Raw genomic sequence first — 19645 nt, 5'->3', positions numbered from 1 at the left:
CTTCATAACCCCAATACTGATTTCATATTTATTAAAAAATTAATAAATAATTTGACATTGTAATATTATCCACAAATAATCAATCATCCACGTTCCAATACTTTTCCAACTTTTCCGACAATCCAAGCAAAAGTGGACAAGAAAAGGAAAACAATCGGAATTCATAATCTTATGAATCACAAAATTGGCCTGTTAAGTTCCCCTTATTCATTTTCTGTAGTATCTAATACAAAGCTGGAGACAAACACGAGACACTTCTCTTTTTGGGTTATTATTAAATCATTTAAATGTTTTAAACTTTACCCATAAACCACAAAAAGTCTTAACATTGTCTCTTAAATTATTGTTTACTTTTTAGTCCTTTAATTATGCATTTTCGAATGATAACTTTTATGAAACTTAGCATACACAATTAATATAAACTCCATAGTATTGAAAAACTGTTATATTTTATTTTTAGACAAAATTGTAATATTGGTCTAATGTAATATGACAATTAAAAATATAATAATTCAGGATGATTAATCCTTCTTTTTATTTTTATATATGAGAAAAAAAGAAAAAAGAAAAAAGTAGAGACTTGGTTAAGACGGCATTTGGCAATTCCTTATAAGAATTTTACTGTCTCTCTATTAAATTAAAAATTGTTTTAGAGGTTTTAAAAAATGAATTTGTGGTGGAGTTGCTATCCATCATAATTCACAAGCTTATCACTTCAGAAAAATCAAAAGATTAAAATAGTTCACAAGGAGGCACCGACCATTGAGGAGTCACCCTCAATCTTGCAAAAGCCAATACCCCTAATAAATTATTTATTTATTTTTTACTGATTTCATCACAACGCTTGCTATTTGACACGTGGTTCTGCTCTAAGCCACAAACATTTATTCAAAGAAAAAAGCTATTCTATTTCGGCTTACAAATCTTTTGTGGAAATGACTAATTGACATTTAATTAAAAGATTTTGGAGGTGGGGCGGCTTGAATGTCTATTCCCATGTCATCTTCATTTTACAACTATATATTATATATTTTATTTTAAATATATATGTATATATATATATATATGTAGTTTATATATCGGTGAGGTTTGGCTGCCACTTTCAACTCGCTTATTTTTTCTGTTCTGTAATCTGGAAATTCCATTATGCTACCACTTCATCGCATTGTCTTTATGTCACTGTTTGCATTTGTTCCTTTGTATTTTTGCTGACTTTTTTCTTATTTGCTTTTTATTATTTTTTTATTTAAGCATATAAAAGATGGTCTACTCAATTAGAGAGTCTATAATTGCATGTTCAGTTGCCATAATCGATCAAGACAGATTAGATTAATCACAAACAGACTTGTATTTACTGTACATAATTGGGAAAAAAAATGATTGGACCCTAAAAAAGATTGATTTTCACAAACAAAATCAAATTAAATTGATTTTTTCTTGCTTTGATTTTATACGGTTCATTGTTTCTTAATGCCATTATTGGCATGTCGAGGTGTTATTTTATATGTCATGTTGTCACTTACCCTTTAATATGTTTTATGGTACAAAAGATCTTTTTTTTTTTTTTTGGCAATAACGGCATAAAAGATTTGCTGTGCCATCTTTGATCTCTGTTCACATGGCCCTAGTAATCCACAGATTGAATTGGACTATATAATATGTAAAAATTATGTGTCCCTCATATATTTTATATGCATGATCCAACAGTACGAGTAACCAATATATATCACAAAGTGATTATATGTATGCAATTATATTGTTAGTTAAAGGGTATGACTGATTTCCTTCTAATATAAGACATATAAACCTATGTTATTACCCAAAAAAGAAAAAAAAAAAGAAAAAAGAAAAAAAAAGATATATAAACCTATGCGCAGTCCTCGATATATATAATTATTATAATCTTCTCATTATTTCATAATTATAATAATTTGAATGTCTTTTTTGCTTACACCATTAAAATTTGAAATTCTAGATTTAGGTTTTTAATTTTGAAATTTGGTGTGAATTGATCCAATTATAAAGAAATTATTAATAGACTATCTATATATAAGTCACATGATCTTTTTTAATTGTATTTTGCTGTCTTTGATTTTTGGATTTGTACTATTTAAATGTCCAATTTCATTAGTGTAATCTAGGCTTTTGATTTTTCAAATAAAATAATACTTATTAAAAATAGTTAAATAATCAATAGTACAAAATGTATATATGTGTTTAAATTCAATTTAAAAACATTTTAGCGAGAACTAATATATTTTTCCTAGAAAAAATTTAATTAATTAATAATTTAAAAAGTTTTTTTTTGTTGAATAAGTTTATACCCTAAAATTTATAATATATAATAAAATAACCATAAAAGAATAACAATGAAAAAGCAATAAAAGCATATTTGGGTAAAAAATAATAATAGAAGAAATAAAATATAAAATATTTATAATTTATTTGAAATTATATAAAAAAAAGTAATTTCCTTTTCTAAACTCCTCGAGGAAAAAGAAAATAGTAATTATTTATTCTTATTCTTTTATGGTTAATTTTATTATATTAGAAAACTTTAATATAAAATAAAAATATCAATTTAAAATTATTCACCAAAATTTTTTTTTATTTAAATTGTTAATTAAAATTTTTTTCTTGAAAGATATATTTTTATTGCTAAAATGTTTTCAAATAGAATTTAAATCTATTTATACATTTTTGCAATATTGATTATTAATTATTTTTTTTCACTAAGTATTCTTTTATTTGTAAATTAATTCTCTAAACACTGTTTCAATTACTGGAGAGGAAATGGGTCACATGAATGAGTTTCATGTTGACGGCTCGTTAGCAGTATGCGTGTTCAATTCTTGAATTGGATGAAGTTGCAATAATATGAAAAATTAGAGGTTTAAATCATAAAATTTGAAAAATCAGAGGTTAAATCGTGTGTTTGTAAGTCAAAATACCACAATAATTAAAATAGGTTATGTGGGTTGTACTTGGACTGCTCATTAACTGTCGTTAATAATTATTCCAATTTACACCAAATTTGCAAATTAAAAGTCATGTAAAAGGATATTATCTAAGGATACGTTAGGTACGATTTATAAAAATAGAATTTTAGTGAGTAGAAATTTGTATAATAAATTTTTTTAAAAAAATAAATTTTATTAAAAAATATAAAAATATATGATTGTATATAAAAATCTATATTAAATGTTAAATAAATTTTTATATAAATTAAAAAAATTATATTAAATGCTCATTAAATTTTTATATAATCTATTATAAAATTTAAAATTTTTTAAAAATAATTAAATTTTTTTTAATAATAAATATTTTTTAATTTTTATCAAATATTTTTATTTTTTAAAAAAAAAAATTTTAAAAAACTTTGTGAAACAAACACTGAATTACACTAAATTACATAACTTTAAAATTAAGCTTGTTAAAGTGTAAGTAACGCTAATCATTATCATGTTATTACACTGTAATTTAAATTTTGGTGATCACGACTTAACAAATGTATTTTTTATTTTTTCTGGTAAAACAAATATAATGTTTCATATGTGCGCCTAATCACTTGGAAATTTTGGTTAAATATTGAGGAATATTCTATCATATCCTTGAAATATACTCCTACAATTATACACCTTCGAAGCAAAAAAGAAAACACACAAATGCAAGAAATTAATACAACTCTCAATTAATATGGAGCGTCTTGATGTGTTATTAGAGAATTAATAATTTAAAAGCTCATCTTGACTAAAAATTTAAAATCGTGATATTGCTCTAAAAAAATTTACTAGAATATTGAAAATTAATTCTAATCTCTTAAGCAATTGAGAAAAATATAATAGCGATGGAATCTCATGTCTAGTTGGAAACTGATGATTAGCATAAAAACTATTATCGAAAAAAAAAATTAGAAAAATAAAACAAAAAGCAACTCTCATAATTGCGATGACGACCATGGATAACCACCATATATGTTTCAAAACTCGAAAAATGTTGAAATTAGGTAGAAGTAGAATCCAGATAAGCTCATCTGGCAAACTTTCGTCACCTAAACAATATGACAAACACTTTTTATATAAAATATTCCCTAAAATAATTGTTATATTTGGTATTAAATTTTTCTTTTTCTTTTTTTTCTTTTTTATTTTTGTAGATAACATAGGATAATGGCCATAAGCTTGGTCATTTTCTTGTCGATATAGACTCTTGTCATAAAATATTTAGTGGATGGAATACTTCCAATTCTTTCAGGTGAATGATGAAGAAAACGCCAGTACACCTTTTCCCATCATAGAAGCAGGCACATTATATTATGAAATATTTTGTAAAAATATTTCATGAATTTGTAACTATTAATTCAGCCTACCGTGTAAAATATATACGTGGCCCATTCCTGTATAAAGGAAATTTGAGAAATTAAATGGAGACACTACATTATAACCTTTTTTTTTCAACACATGTGAAAAATAGTAAAATTTTGTTTTTCTAGTTATTTCTTTTGTACTTGCATTATATTGTTTTTCATTTGTCATGAAATTAAAGGATTTTCAGGATTAAAGCAGTTGAGCTGGTTTGAGACACAAAAAATAAAAATAAAAATAAAAGAATGGCGAAGTATATGCTTCTTAAGCCCCAAGTACCCCCCAAGAAAAGAAAAGGAAACGGAAAGGCGAAGGGACTTGGGATTCCATTGCAATACTATTATGCCGTTACTTATCTCTTTTCTTTTTTGGTAGATGAACCATTATAGACTTCTACTTATATGTCAACTTAGGCACACCATTTGCTTTCTAGGGGATTGAAATATATCCGTTGATCTAAATCACACATGGAACATAAAAATTGGATTAGAAAATTAAAGGTTTCAATAGCCGTTGGAGGCCATGGAGGGTCCCATGCAAGCGAAATCAAGCTATATGGGCGGCGAGAAAAATATTAAGATTATATTAAATGTGTAAATAATCATCATTTTCATAATAAATTAAACAATCTCTTTTAATTATTACTTGTCCCATTTCTTTCTTTGTGACCCCATAAATACCCCCTTCACTTCCAGCTCTCCATTCACTCACTGAAATTAAAATAACTCCAAACTCCACCTCGTGTAAAGGGCACAGTCTCACTTTCCTTTCACTCTCTTTTCTCTCGGTATTTTCACAAACACTTTCTGCGAAAGAAGATGACGAAAGACGTGGAGGTCGTCGAGGGAGAATTCTCCGCCAAGGACTACCACGACCCTCCTCCGGCACCTTTGTTCGACCTCGCAGAGCTGACACAGTGGTCCTTTCACAGAGCTCTCATAGCGGAGTTCATAGCCACGCTTCTCTTCCTTTACATCACGGTTCTAACGGTGATTGGCTACAAGAGCCAGATTGATCCCAACAAGATGGGCGTCGACGTGTGTGGCGGCGTTGGCTTTCTCGGCATCGCTTGGGCTTTTGGTGGCATGATCTTCATCCTTGTGTACTGCACTGCCGGTATCTCTGGTAGGTTTTATTTGCTTAATTATTTTTTTGTTCTGACAGTATTTTCACAAACACTTCTTCTTGTTTTCTCTCTTTGTCTTTGCTGTTGAACTTGGATTTGTGAGCGATTTTGGCAGGAGGGCATATCAACCCGGCTGTGACATTCGGACTGTTCTTGGGACGCAAGGTGTCGCTAATCAGGGCGTTGTTGTACATGGTTGCACAGTGCTTGGGTGCTATCTGTGGTGTCGGTTTGGTGAAGGCCTTCCAGAAGTCTTACTACGACAGGTATGGTGGTGGAGCTAATGAACTAGCCACTGGATACAACAAGGGTACTGGATTGGGTGCTGAGATTATTGGCACCTTTGTTCTTGTCTATACTGTCTTCTCTGCTACTGATCCTAAGAGAAACGCAAGAGACTCCCATGTTCCTGTAAGTTAAATTCTATTACTGGTAATAGGAAATCTGGGCGATAAAAGCCTTTTATATTTAAAGCAGAGATTTGGGTTTTTACTGTCTGAAATTAACCCTTTTTTTTTTTTTTTTTTTTCGAATGAAGGTTTTGGCACCACTTCCCATCGGATTTGCAGTGTTCATGGTTCACCTTGCCACCATTCCAATCACGGGAACTGGCATCAACCCTGCTAGGAGTTTTGGAGCCGCTGTTATCTATAACAAAGAGAAGGCCTGGGATGACCAAGTATGTTTGCTCTTTTCATTTTCCATTGAAACCTTATTATTATTATTATTATTATTATTATTATTATTATTATTTTTGTATTTTTTTTTTTTTGTGGGCTTTTATAATGATTTTACCATGTTGGCGGAGGTCATCCACTTGACCGGCCTTTATATATAAGATCTATTACACCGAATTACATTGAATTGGGTGATCTGTATACATGGACAACGTCGTCCTTCTGACCTTAGATTATATGTAATTTAGGGATGGATTTATTACCTGAATTACATGTAATTGGGAAATAAACGAAGTTGTCCGTCATCGTAGAATGAATTATACATATATAATTTGGGATGGTGGACATTTATGACTTAATTATATATAACTCAGGGCAATATAAATTTGGAATCATACACTATTACAACAAATTATATATTGCATTCAGGAATTATATGTAATCGATGCTACACATTCAACACAAAATTTATAGATATATGATGTATGTTGTGTATTTATGAATTAATTTGATTTGGTGATTAATTACAGTGGATCTTCTGGGTGGGACCATTCGTTGGAGCTGCCATTGCTGCATTCTACCACCAATTCATTCTAAGAGCATCGGCCATTAAAGCTCTGGGATCCTTCAGGAGCAATGCTTAATTAATTTAAGCTTTAATATGTGGATTTCAAAAAAATATTATGCAGATGGGTCTTTTCTGGAAAAAAAATGAATAACAACATTGAGGAGTGTCTGTCTGTCTGAGAGGGTCCCTTGAGCATTTGATAGCCTTTTGTGATCTCTCATGGAGGGCCATGGAACTGTAGATAAACATGCCTGTGGGCAGGGGTGTCTTTTGTATCCCTCTTGTCTTTTCTTTGAATTTTCGATGTATTTTTATGTGCTGTTGTCGTAATTGTACTATCTTTTTTTTTTTTTTTTTCCTCTTTAGTTTTATTTTCTTTTTATTTTTAAATTGAACTCTCTGAGTGTTATGTATGTCTTATAAATGTTTATCATCCGCGTAAAGCTTGTGAAAAAATGGGTTGTGTGTTCTTTTCTAGTACTCTTAATCACCATCCTAATTGATGCTAAGTCTTTATATGTAAAAATTGAGATGATTATCCAAAAGGCATCTTCCACTTTTACCGATTAGGTTCAGGTCATTTTATGACCAGTTGTTGTTTATTCTCAGCGAGGAAAAAAAGAAGAAAAAAAGAAAAAAGAACTATGAAAAAGACTATATAAGTTGCTTAAAGTATAATTAATTTCCTTCTGATGTTGCCTTTCAATTTATGTAGAGCTCTTTGATTGAGACAGATGAACAAACAATTTTAAGCTACTTGACAAAAACAGGGATGGAATTATGTGGAAGGTTTTTCTAGTCATCACTAGCGTTAATTAGGAACGGTTGTTTAGTTGAATTATGGTTCTCTAACTTTAAAGTAGAAAAATGAATAGTGGAGTGGATACAAATGACCTCATATAATATGATATAAAATGGAAAAATGCTATGATCTCTCTATCTGTCTCTCTCACTATATATATATATATATATATATAATTCACCAAAAAATAATTATATATATAGTATTTGTGTATAATTTAATATTATTGAAACAAGTGCCTTCTTCAAGGTTCTAATATAGTTCCAGCTTTCAAATCATTGTGGGTATAATAAATTAACTTTTGACAAATATTTTACAAACCCATTTAGTGGCTTTATTCAAGCATTCTTATCCACAACGTACTAAACAACTAACGAGTATCGATAAGATACTTTAGTACTATAATTAATAGTTGTTGTACATGAAATTATTGACAAATCTAAGAGAAAATAATAGGTGCTTTGGCTATCTCTGTGGTGCTGGTTGCATAAGAAAATAGCGAAGAGTTGGATGACGCATATTTTTCATTATCTTTTCGTAGTAGTTGCTGAAGGGACAGTATAATTAAACAAAAAGGAAATTTAAAAAAAACAAAGAAAAGAAAAGGAATACATTGTAGGCCAACAGGGCTTGGGATTCCTCGCTTTTTAAAAGGTACATGTTTATATATGGTTGGCTTAAGTATTAATTTACCTTATCTTGTCCCCTCCTCATTGCTTTATTGCCCTTTTCTAGGAAAATTAGTAGGTGAAGTATTTGCTGTTATTTGATTAAGTTTTTTGGCTTAATCGATAAGGGAAGGTGGGACTTTCTGCTAAATTGGAATTGTGGAGGGAAGAGAAATATGTTCAGATATTGATCATTTGGGTTTTCTCTATAATCTGTGTGTTTGGGGTCCTCTCTTTGGAGGAGAAGATAAAATAGTATGAAGATTTTAGGTAATCAATCATGCACTAATACAAAGTCTTATCGGAAAGCCACCAAGTTTATATGCTTGGTCGGTTAGTTGTGACAATAACATAATATTAATTTTCATATATAAATATACATATGTGTGTGTGTATATATGTATATGTAAATATAAATACAGCTCTAAATAATATTCGTTATACACATTATTCTCATTTCGTTATAAAATAATGATAAAAGCTTTCAGATAAAATAATAATAATAAAGAATGTCCTTATTAATTCTCAACCACAACTTCTTTTTATTCTATTTTTATAGCAATGGTTTAGTGGGAAATTTGGAAATACAAAAATATAGTTACCAATGGTAATAGGACAAAAAACAAAATTTAATACAATATAAATGGTATGAGGTTAGCACCAAATAGCTAAGTATTTCTATTTTTTTCTTTGGTGAATGTAATACATAGTTTTTTCATCATGAGTGATGAATGACAATGTTCACTAATTATTGTTAAATCTGCATTATTGATCAAGAGCCAGCGTGGACCGATCGTTTCTTATTGACTAATCCAGCGGCCCAATTTCCTTTTACCCACATCATGCATACGTTCCAATTGGAATATTTGTAAAAGAATATTCCCAATGAAGAATTGCAATTTTACCTCATGGCTTTAACTATTTTTCTTTTTTCCAAATGGATTTTGGGACCTTTCAACCCGAACCATTGGCTTTGTTGGGCACTCAAAACGGAGCTAAAAGAATATAGTTTTTATTTCATTTAATTTTTTTTATTATTTTTAATTGAAGCTAGAACAAAGAAGTTGGAAGGCTAATAATGAAACTCACTAAATCAGTAGGCATGTTAGTTTGGTAATATTCTTGTCCAGTTATTATTTGGTAAAAATTTTCCCAATATTACCTGGTTTAATAACATAAAACATGGGAACTAATTTCTCCCTTTGTAATGATGTTTTTGGATTGAATTTTGTTATTTGTTAATGTCAGTAACAATTATTGTAATAAATTTTAATTGAAAATATTTATTTTTATTATTTTTTATGCTAAAATTTTAGAAGTGAATATATGGTTGTGGGAGAAAAAATTATTAAAAAAAAAAACAAAAAGAAGAAGAAAAAGTGATGGTAACACCAACTTTGTTTACTAATTTGTTTATCAACTCTCATGGTTGTGCGTTCAGAAAAAAAAAAAAAATCATGCTTGTTTCAATATATTGATAATTGAAAATATAATATATACTAAATATGTAATAACCCTTAAATGGATAAATAAAATTCAATATAAATTTGAGAGTTTCTAGTTGTATTATTAAATAGATTTTATACTGTTTCATAATGAATTTATATTTTTATTTCTATTTAAAATTATTATTAAAAATATTTAATAATTAAATCTTTTTGAATAAACTCTTTATACATTTTTATTATTTCTCAAATATTTCTCCATCTAAGTCAAAATTCCCCCGTAAATTAAGATTGCATACAAAACGGTTATACAAATTATGAAAGAGCAAGATGTATCTATTTTTTTTTTCTTTTTGCAATTATTTTTTTAAAATTTTTATTTTGTTTTTTTTTTTTCCGATTTTCTTCGTTTCTTTTCTTTTTTTTTTTTTTGTTTTTTATTTTTTTACCAATAGCGTGGGACTAGAATAATACTTTTCTTGATTACTTACGTTTATGTGTTTTTTGGATCATGGTTTGCTAAATTTCATCATTTATTTCCTAGTTTAAAATTGAATATTTTGCAATTATTAAAAAATATACAACTAAAAAGTTTCAATATTATCTAAAAGTTTATGTTTGAATGGAATAAAAGTATTTTTTTAGAAAAATATTTAAAAATACAATACTAAACAAATATAAATATGTTCAAAAATACATATGAATAAAGTCAAAGACGTCTAAAATCTTATGATCAAATATTGATAGATTTTTCATGTCAGTTTCACCAAAAAGCATTTTGACCATTGAAAAGAAAATTTGTTGGAGTTTTCTCACCAGCAGTTTTGCCCAAAACTCTTTTATTTCGTTGTCCTAGTGCAACTATTAGATTTTATGGAATGGTGTTTGAGTTATGAAGGAATTCGTAAAAAACCATGCTTTTTCGGCTTGGTTGGGAAGGATATAAATTAAGGGCATTTTGGATGTTAAAAATATGATATAAGGTAATTTTATATTTTTTATTTGTTCAAATGGTGGCTTATAAAGAATAAGAATGTATAGATTTCTATCATCCAAAAAAATCCATATAAATTAATAAAATATGTCATGATATCATTTGTTATATTAGTTTGTGAATAAAATTGGAAATAAGTTGGTGTTATAGCTTTATTTGGATAATTGGAAAGTTTTGTTTCAAATTAATCTCCTGACCCACTTAATCTGATTTGTAAAAAGAATTTTAAAATTATAATGATATATATATATATATATATCTTGTCATGTCAGCTTAATAACATTATTCTAAATATTTATTATAAAGATTTATATATCATATATGTATATATATTTTATTATGTTGGCTTAATAATATTATACTAGAGATTTATCATTTTTTTTTTTCCCCCAAAGCCTTATCGTTTGGCTGCTTGAATTTGTGCCCCTAAGTGGATGAGGATCCAAGAGTTCGTGAAGTGTTGAAGAGCGGCATGGGCGTGGTGCATTTTTCTCATAAGATGTTTGAACTTAAACTTTTTGATTTAATTTAAAAGATATATTTAGCTCAATTAAACAAATTCAACAATCCTAATTAAAGAATTTATTATAATATTACCATAATAACCTCGTAAAGCCAAAAACATATATACAATTATCGTACAAATAAAGTAATATAACATTCTAATAAGTAGATATTCAATTGTAAAATTTATCTGCATATATAATTATAGATGATTGAACTTATGTTTATTTATAAATGGATATTCAATTGTAAGGTCATTATACATATTTGATTATAGATGATTAAATTTGTGTAATATGTGATTAATGAAAATGATAAAAGATAATATGACAACACTAGTGTACCTAAGTTTTCCTCTCCCTAGAAAGACTAATTATATAAATATATAATTATTAAAGAAAGATGGTTGACTTTTTTTTTTTAAAAAAAAAAGAAAAACTGTTTTGAAACACTGAAACCAATTTTAAACGTGACCAAGGTCATTTGAGAGTTTTACTTTTATTATTATACATCATTTTAACATTTACGATAATATCATCTGTTCTGGTATTTTGAATTTATAATTTTTTATTTATAAATATGAATGACTTAACAATTAAGTCTATTTCACTATTTGATATCTTTACTTAGAAAATCAGAATTTCTCCTCATACTACCAAACTTTTATCCATCAAATTTTTTAGATATTTCTAGTCCTAAAGTATCGAGGATTTTAAAAATGTTCCATCATGAAATTCTAAACATTTCAGTAGTTTATGATTGAATATTTTAAAATTGTTTAATAATTAATGTAATACCTAACAATTTATAATTTCTCGATCAATGATAACTGAAAAAAATTTAATCGTGTAAAAAAATTTTTGATCAAGCAAAAAACCAATTTCTTATGGTTTGGTATGGGGATCACTGATTCATTCCCAATACATACACGTCGAGAGGTTCGCAATTCCACAATTAACAGTGGGCTTCTTGCAAGGCCTATACATTCCTCATGGGCTTGGCATGAAATACATCTCGTTTCTGTTGGCCCAATGAGGTTTGCAATTCCACAATTAACAGTCTGGTTTAATGACCACATTTTCAAAGTCAAAACAAAACAGAAATAAAAATTTTCTGTATAAAAGTAAGTGACAAATATAAATATATGAAATATTAACATATTATTTGATATCGAGAAGTTCAAAAACAAATTTGATAACCTCTAATAATGTTGATAGATGAAAGTCACATAAATCCACACTATTTAGAGCAGACATTGGAACTCAGAGATAATTTGATCACATATGTACAAGTCTTGTGATTTTGGAGGTTTCATGGCTTAAAACATGTGAACCTGTAGAGGCCCATTAACGCCACTACTACAGGCAAGAATCTTGTGTCTTGGTTTTAATGGGCTTCTCTGGGAAATTGAGGGTAAAAACTGAACATTCACTAGTCCCCACCACAATCCACAGATAATTACTCCTCAGATATAAAAATATAAATGTGTTGGAGTGTATCATATTTTTATATTCTAATTATATCTGAGGAGTAATGTAATATCACCTAAGATTAAAAAGAATAACAAAGAGGCAAAATAATCTAAGCATAAAAAAGAGTAATCATTTTTAAATGAGATGATGTTATATTAATATTAATCAGACAAAAAAATAGAACAGAAAATCCTTATTCACTAAGAAGATAAGAATTGGAACAAGAAAACAAAAAAAAAAAAAAAAAAAAAAGGGAAAAAATTATAGAAAAAACTATAGAAAGTTTGGCATGGCATGATTGCAGTATTAGATGCATTAATTTGAGTTGTGGCATGCGTTTGAGGCTCTGTAATAATGTCCAGGAACTGGTGGAACAAAGTAACCCAACTATAATTACATACATCATGCATTGTGTTTTTATGGACATTGCTGTGCCTTCAAGCTAAGAAACACCATGCTCTCCCCAGCCTCCCCATTACTTTATATTGATTTCCCAATAAAATAAAGCTTATATTCTCAACTTTTTGGTTGTCATTTCCATAATATTAAACATATTTCAATATCTTTCTTGATTAACCCCAAAAAAAAAATTTTTTTTTTAAGTTTTTCAGTACATGCGCGCGTGTCTGCAATGTACTTATATTCTAAACCAATTTCACATGTCCCTTTGTGGAAAAATAAATAAGTAAAAAGAAATAAATAGGATGATAAAATATAACATAAGGATGAAATTTTTTTATTATAATATATTTTATTTTTTCTTCCATTGATAGGGTTGATTGAACTCAGATTGGACTTAAGCTTTTAGCGTTTAGGGACATTGTGTAAATTAAAAGACTTATAGATATTTGTGGTTAATAGGAGTATTAATTATTTATATGGTATTTTGCATGGAAACAGAATGAGTAAAAAGTACAAGATGGTATTACTTGTACACACTTCAAAAATGAAAGAAAATGATTAGCGTCCAAGCTAAACAATTTAGTGGATGGTTGATGAAGAAATCACTACTTTCTTTTTTCTTTTTTTCTTTTTTGCAGTCCCCACCTTGCGTGTATAATTAAGGCACGCAAGTTCATAGAGAGAAAACCATGATTTAAAAAGAGAAAATTCATAATGGTAATAAAACTCTAAACAGCTCTTAAGCATTTTTCTCTGAATGGTGGAAAATTAAAAAACCAGTACATAAAATAATAATAATACTGCATGACTTCCTTTTCCACCACTGGTATCTCACAAAGATTGATCATTATCAATGAAGGCAATAGTTAGATAATTAAAATAGTAAGAACACACTTTACCTGTGTTTAAGCTCCTCAGAGCTTTTATTTTTAGATAATTAAAATAGTAAGTACACAATTTACCTGTGTCTAAGCTCCTCGGAGCTTTTATTTTCCTTTTTTCTTGGAATATAATTTTGGATAAGTTATGCCATTGAGAACCTTTTTAGGACTGTTTTCCAACTTTTTCCTATGAAGATAACAAATTACAAAAAATTGACACTGTTTTTGACCTTTTACCTATAAGATAGTCTTGATTTATTGATGGCATAGAGTATATGCGTAATGCATTCCATCATTCTGTTCCCCTCTCCCGAGCCTCTTTTTCTTCACCAAAAATTCTGGTCCAAGCAACAACCACTCATCCTCAACACTATAAAAGCCAACGCACCAACTCACCAAAAGCAGCCCAACAGACTTCACTCAAAACTACAATCACTTTTTCAGCTTCCAAAAAATCAGTGCCCAAAAGCAATTGCAAATAGAAGTTGGTAAAAATGACCACTTCAATACTATTTCCTTTCTTGCTCCTCTTCTTCTTCTCCTCCCCAACCTTTCTCTCTATCTCCAGAGCTCAACAAGACAGAGCACCTCATGGGCTTGCCCATGAGAACCCTGTGAGTTTTTCTCCATCAGCATACGATTTTTTCAATCCAACCAATCAAAACCCAAACACCAAAAATCCATGCGGTGGAAAAAGTTGTGCTCCATTGCCTTTAGCAGCACAAGTAGAAGCTACCGAAGCTTATGAGAGCAAAGTGTCTGCTCCTCAGAACGGCGGGAGCAGAGTTGGAGCTGGTGCGGTTGCTGGGATTGTTTTTGGTTTTGGTTTTGTGGTCGTGATAGCAATGGGTGCTTACTATGTCCTTGTCACTCGTCGATCGAAAATGAGTCCACCAAAACCTGAGCAACCTGATGCTTAATGTCATATACGCTTTGCTTAGAGCATGCCACATTTTATACGCTTTGCTTAGAGCATGCCACATTTTAGTTAGGATCCTGATTTTCTATTCCATTTTTCTATCTCAATTCCTGTCCAACTAGTGATATATTACCACCTCATTTTAAAAGGTTAGTAAGGAGAAAAAAAAAAAAAAAAAAAAAAAAACCTAAGCAGATAAAGAATAATCCCTTTTTAAATGAGGTAAAATTATATCATACGGATAGAAATTGAAATAAAAAAAATGGAAGATAGAAGATCCATACCATTTTCGTTATGCCACGTCTCCTTTTGTTTTCTATTTTCTTTCTCTTTTCAACTCCTGGAGATCATTTCTTTACACTTGATGGGGTTATTTTAAATGTATTTTTTAGGTTTGTTGGTGAATAGGTTCATGATATTTCAGGATTTCAGAATTTCTTCTTATATGTTATTTATTTTTTGTTTTGCTTATATGGGTTTGTTATTAATTTTGTTGATCAACCTTTTTGAGATAATCTAATGATTATAAGGGCAAATATTTATGTTGGTGGGTTGAGGATTTAATAATTCAATAATAGAATGTTTTATGATATAATCATATAAAAGATTCCAAATCTGGCAACACCTTGGGGGTCGGTTGTTTAACTATCAAGATCTCTTTAAAGACAAGTTTAACTCATTCATATTAACTCCTTTGTTGAACCATTTCAATTTTAATTTTCTCATTGGTAATGATTATCCGCAACACACCCATTGCTAAAAAAGGTTTTATTATTGTTCCCATTTTTTCATAGGCAAAATTAATAATGCAGACCGAGGGGTTGCAAAAAGATATATTGGCTAATCATTATTTTTTCCTCTTCTTGTTGCACCTATTTCCCGCATTTATGGGGAAACAGCTGGAAATTCACTATGGAAATCGGCTCTTATTATCATATAGAAAAAGGTTTATCACAAGATAAATTATCTTTCACAAGTTCGAATATTCAAATTTGATCTTAGCAAATTAGCTAATGAGTAATATAACATTCACCACTTCTAAAATTTGGCCAAAATACAATCGGACCACAAAAATTTCTAAATCATCATCTACCTTCCCAGCAATTTCAAAAGGTTTCTGTCTATTTGCTTTTCCATATTCGTACTCTTTGAGTTCAACATCATTTCCATCATTGATCATGAAATAAAAAAAAAAAAAAAAAAAAAACCATCAGTTTGGATCATTCACTCTCTAGAAGTATAAATTGATTTTTTAAAGCTAAAGCATTCTGATTGAAACAAAGGAGCCTCAAAGATGTGGCAGGAATTATTCCTTAAATCTATTGTAACAAGGTGATAATTAGACAGATGAAATCTGTTAAATCATTGATTTCCATTGCATAATTATTCTCCATTTCAAGCCATAAGAAAAAGAAAGAAAGCCACAAAGGAAATAGATAGCAATCCATGCAAAGCCGGTACACCGGCATTTGAATACATGGAGAGTAGAGAGACTGGGGATTTCGAAGGGAAGACAATTTCTGGCCACAAGTTACAGAAAAGAAAGAGGTATGTTGCATAAAATAACTAAATCAAAATATGGGAATGAATAAACAGAAGATTAATCGCATTCAATATTAAATATAAAAGACAATTACGAGTATCATATAAAAGATAAAAGACAATTACGAGTATCATAGGCTATTATGCAGGAATTTTGAAACTTGAAAGCAAAGACTTCTGTCTAAGATACACGTTGCTTTCAAAACAAGTAGAAACCTATAAGAAATAGAGACAGTCATACATTGGTCAACAATCTTTTACTTAAAAAACAAATCTACCACCCGCGCGAGCTAAGAGCTTCGATCATAGGTCGGAATGTCTGGTCCACAGCTTTGTTCCAAAGATGTGCACACTCTGAGCGATATTTCTTTCCAAATATAGGCTCCTTAATCTGAAAGAAAATCAAACTAGAAACTATAAATAAAACAATTAGAATGCCAGGTCATTCTTACAATGGAGACATGTAATGTTCAGAATTGTGTCGTGTATGCTTCATTTGAAATGAGAGTAGAGTTCAAAATTTTGCAGTTCATGGCACATTCAGCAGCAAAGAACCTGACAGAAGCCAAATTAATTTAAAAGCAAAGATGCCAACCACTGTAAAAGCTTCAACCACAAGGCAAATTCTATAAGCTATCTGCATTGTGCAGGCATTCCACTGGCGCTGGTAGAAGCAATTAACATGTTTAGACCTCAATGCCTAGCAGAAGCAACTTTTGACACTCAGGCATTGCTGATGAGGATAGGCTCAATAATATAAGCCAAACTAAACCCTCTTGAACTTCAAGGTGAAAAGATGGTTACCTTATTTCCATACATAACCCTGAGAAAATTTTGATGAAGAGTTAGAAATTTCACTAGAAAGAGGTGTTGGTCAGTTGAAATAACTTTATGCTCTCATAGACGCTCCTCATTGAAGAAGGTTCTGCTAAGCATAAGTGTCTTCTGGGCCATGATCCTGCTTGTGAAGAGAAAATTACCTAATTTTTGTATTTTCGGTAATGCTTCATAGTAAAGCAACAAGTGTACAGTGACAAATATACTCAATCTATTGAAGTTCCTTCCACGTTAAAACCATTGACATTGACCGATATTATTGCCACCCACAATATCACTTTGCTTCTCGTGTTCCCTTTTGCTTGTCTTATATGCATCAGGTAATCAGAAAGCAACTAAGCAAGGGGCAAATATAGCACAAATGTTTCTTAATTACACCAAAAATCACCATGACCTGCCCACAAAAAACACAAGTTGTTTATCCGTTTATGCGAGCATGCCTGGACGAACATAGTGTTTTTTAAAATTAATTCAAGGCTCTAGGATAAAACTAGCATACCTAAAGAAGCACAACTATTTGGATGGCCTACAACGAAGGTATACCTGCTAGTAGCAAAATCACACTTGAGGCATTCAAAAAACTATCTATCAAACTCAAAATCTTAACCCACTTCAACTGTTTTTTCCTCCTAATTTACAGCAACTCATCGCAATTTCTTTCTTTTTTTTTTTTTTTTTTTTTTTTTTTTGGGTCGGCTGTCACAAAAGTGTACCATCATATCTTAAGTATTCAAGAATTCTGATTCTTATAGAAAACTCCTAATTTTTTATCCAACAGACTGGAATTCAATTTTAGGACTAGCCATCTTCATATTGCTAGAATTGGAATGAGCAATTGACAAATTTCATGAAAAAACTAAGACAAAGAATTCACTGCAGTAATAAAATTCCAGAACTAGACTTTGTCAAGCCCATGTCTTTAACATTATGCTACACATGTAACTCTTCATTTCAATTTACCACATATAAAGTTTTGAATGGGCTAACATATAACAAAATTTCTATTCAAAAAAACTCATGTGGGCCAGCGCAATTTTATAATCCAATTAATTCACCAATCAAAAAAAGTGTTGCAAGTAGCTTAACAACCTTTACCAGCTCTATTATCTTCATTGGGCTTTAACCAGTTGTTTTACAATAGACAAGCTTACCATTTGAATTCGGATACTTAAAATCAATTATAAAGACTTTAACTGGTAGTAATATGGATTTCAAACTTCAATGAACTCCAAGTCCATATCTCTTTTAAGTCATGACAATAAGGTTGTTACAATTTTTCTGCAGACCATACATTTAGCAAGGTAAATGTCATTGGTTTTCCAGAAAGAGCAAGGTAAGGGACAGAAAATGCTTTACATCCACTCTCAAATGAATGAAAATGAAGCTCCTTTCCCACATTCCTCCCGATAACAAAGTTTAAATTGAATTTTCTAACTTTTCACCAACACAATTTTGTGCCAAAATTCACTCCCATTGTCTATAAAACGAAGTGCAAAAACATAGTGGCATGCATATTGACCAAAAGATTACTCTCTGATTTTCAAATCCGCATTGGAATATGACCTATTTTGGATTACAAACTCGTACAAATTCACACCTTCTCCAAAAACATAGTTTCTAGGTGTACTACTTTTCTTGCCAGACTACGTCGAAAAATTTATCAATAGAAAAGTCACATACCCACCAAAATGAAAACAAAAACATATACAAATATCTCAATAAAAAAAACAAAAAACAGATATATAAACCAAACAGGAAAGCTTAAGCCTCAGAGGCACCAAAAGTTCGCAAATGCATCCAAAGCACATTACAAAGAAAACTAGGCAAATGCTGTGTGGCAATGAGGTTACCTGAGATTGGGTACGGATAGGAGAGTGGGGATCCGAAATGGACCTGTAGATGCTTTTGCGCTCCTCAAATACTACGATTCCCGTGAATGCGCATCCCAACGCAGCTCCTAAGAGCCGCTCCTGAAAAGAACGCACACCGTCGTCAGGGATCGGACACCAAAATTTACAGAAATTGAAGGAATCAAACTCCAACGTTTTTCGAAGAGGGTTTGTTATTTACCTGAGCGAGAACGCTAATCATCGCGTGTTTGGCCGCTACGATTTTGAGAGAAATTTTTTTATCGCTTTTTGCTTTCGATTACAGGAAAAAGAATAGGGTCTCACCCTTATATATATATTTAAAAAAAAAAAAAAGTATGAAATAATTTTTTGGTTGGTTTTAATCCAATGGCATAGGATGGAATTTGAGCCAGTGAAATGAGTAAAAAAAACTAAGGCTAATTGCATTTTACCGATTTTAGCTATCTGAATGTTTCAGTAAGCCATTAGTTTTGATATACACCTTATTTAATCCTATTAGGCTTTCTCTAAACCTTTTTAATCCATAATGCAATTGTGCATTATCAGTTGAGACTTTTATAAAAGGGAATTAGA

At 30.2% G+C, this 19645-nt stretch overlaps 3 protein-coding genes across 3 annotated transcripts; 2 read left to right on the top strand and 1 right to left on the bottom strand.

The window, feature by feature from the left end:
- Window positions 1-5060: 5060 nt before the first annotated feature.
- LOC125421119 (aquaporin PIP2-2) lies at window positions 5061-7212 on the top strand. The gene is made up of 4 exons (XM_048468935.2): window positions 5061-5489; window positions 5606-5901; window positions 6029-6169; window positions 6698-7212. Exons 1-4 carry the CDS (start codon window positions 5183-5185, stop codon window positions 6809-6811), a joined length of 858 nt encoding a protein of 285 aa, XP_048324892.1. The 5' UTR covers window positions 5061-5182; the 3' UTR covers window positions 6812-7212.
- A 6838-nt stretch (window positions 7213-14050) lies between these two features.
- On the top strand, window positions 14051-15362 carry LOC107411369 (uncharacterized). Its single transcript, XM_048468625.2, has one exon. It carries the CDS (start codon window positions 14398-14400, stop codon window positions 14821-14823), a length of 426 nt encoding a protein of 141 aa, XP_048324582.2. The 5' UTR covers window positions 14051-14397; the 3' UTR covers window positions 14824-15362.
- A 1045-nt stretch (window positions 15363-16407) lies between these two features.
- On the bottom strand, window positions 16408-19425 carry LOC107411366 (uncharacterized). Its single transcript, XM_016018943.4, has 3 exons — window positions 19272-19425; window positions 19052-19171; window positions 16408-16755 (listed from the first exon to the last, which is right to left on the bottom strand). The coding sequence occupies exons 1-3, from the start codon at window positions 19290-19292 to the stop codon at window positions 16639-16641; spliced, it is 258 nt and encodes an 85-aa protein (XP_015874429.1). The 5' UTR covers window positions 19293-19425; the 3' UTR covers window positions 16408-16638.
- Window positions 19426-19645: the final 220 nt, after the last annotated feature.

This window comes from Ziziphus jujuba, chromosome 10, assembly GCF_031755915.1.
Source record: "Ziziphus jujuba cultivar Dongzao chromosome 10, ASM3175591v1".
Lineage (NCBI taxonomy): Eukaryota > Viridiplantae > Streptophyta > Magnoliopsida > Rosales > Rhamnaceae > Ziziphus > Ziziphus jujuba.
Note: the sequence above shows the minus strand (reverse complement) of the source record. Positions and strands in the feature narration are given on the sequence as shown.

Bases quoted from the DNA above. Each gene is read 5' to 3' on its own strand.
- LOC125421119 (XM_048468935.2), top strand. From the start codon at position 5,183: ATGACGAAAGACGTGGAGGTCGTCGAGGGAGAATTCTCCGCCAAGGAC. The intron at 5,490-5,605 runs GTAGGTTTTATT...CGATTTTGGCAG, and splicing joins CTGCACTGCCGGTATCTCTG to GAGGGCATATCAACCCGGCT. The intron at 5,902-6,028 runs GTAAGTTAAATT...TTTCGAATGAAG, and splicing joins CAAGAGACTCCCATGTTCCT to GTTTTGGCACCACTTCCCAT.
- LOC107411369 (XM_048468625.2), top strand. From the start codon at position 14,398: ATGACCACTTCAATACTATTTCCTTTCTTGCTCCTCTTCTTCTTCTCC.
- LOC107411366 (XM_016018943.4), bottom strand. From the start codon at position 19,292: ATGATTAGCGTTCTCGCTCAG. The intron at 19,172-19,271 runs GTAAATAACAAA...CGTTCTTTTCAG, and splicing joins TGATTAGCGTTCTCGCTCAG to GAGCGGCTCTTAGGAGCTGC. The intron at 16,756-19,051 runs GTAACCTCATTG...ATTTTCTTTCAG, and splicing joins CTATCCGTACCCAATCTCAG to ATTAAGGAGCCTATATTTGG.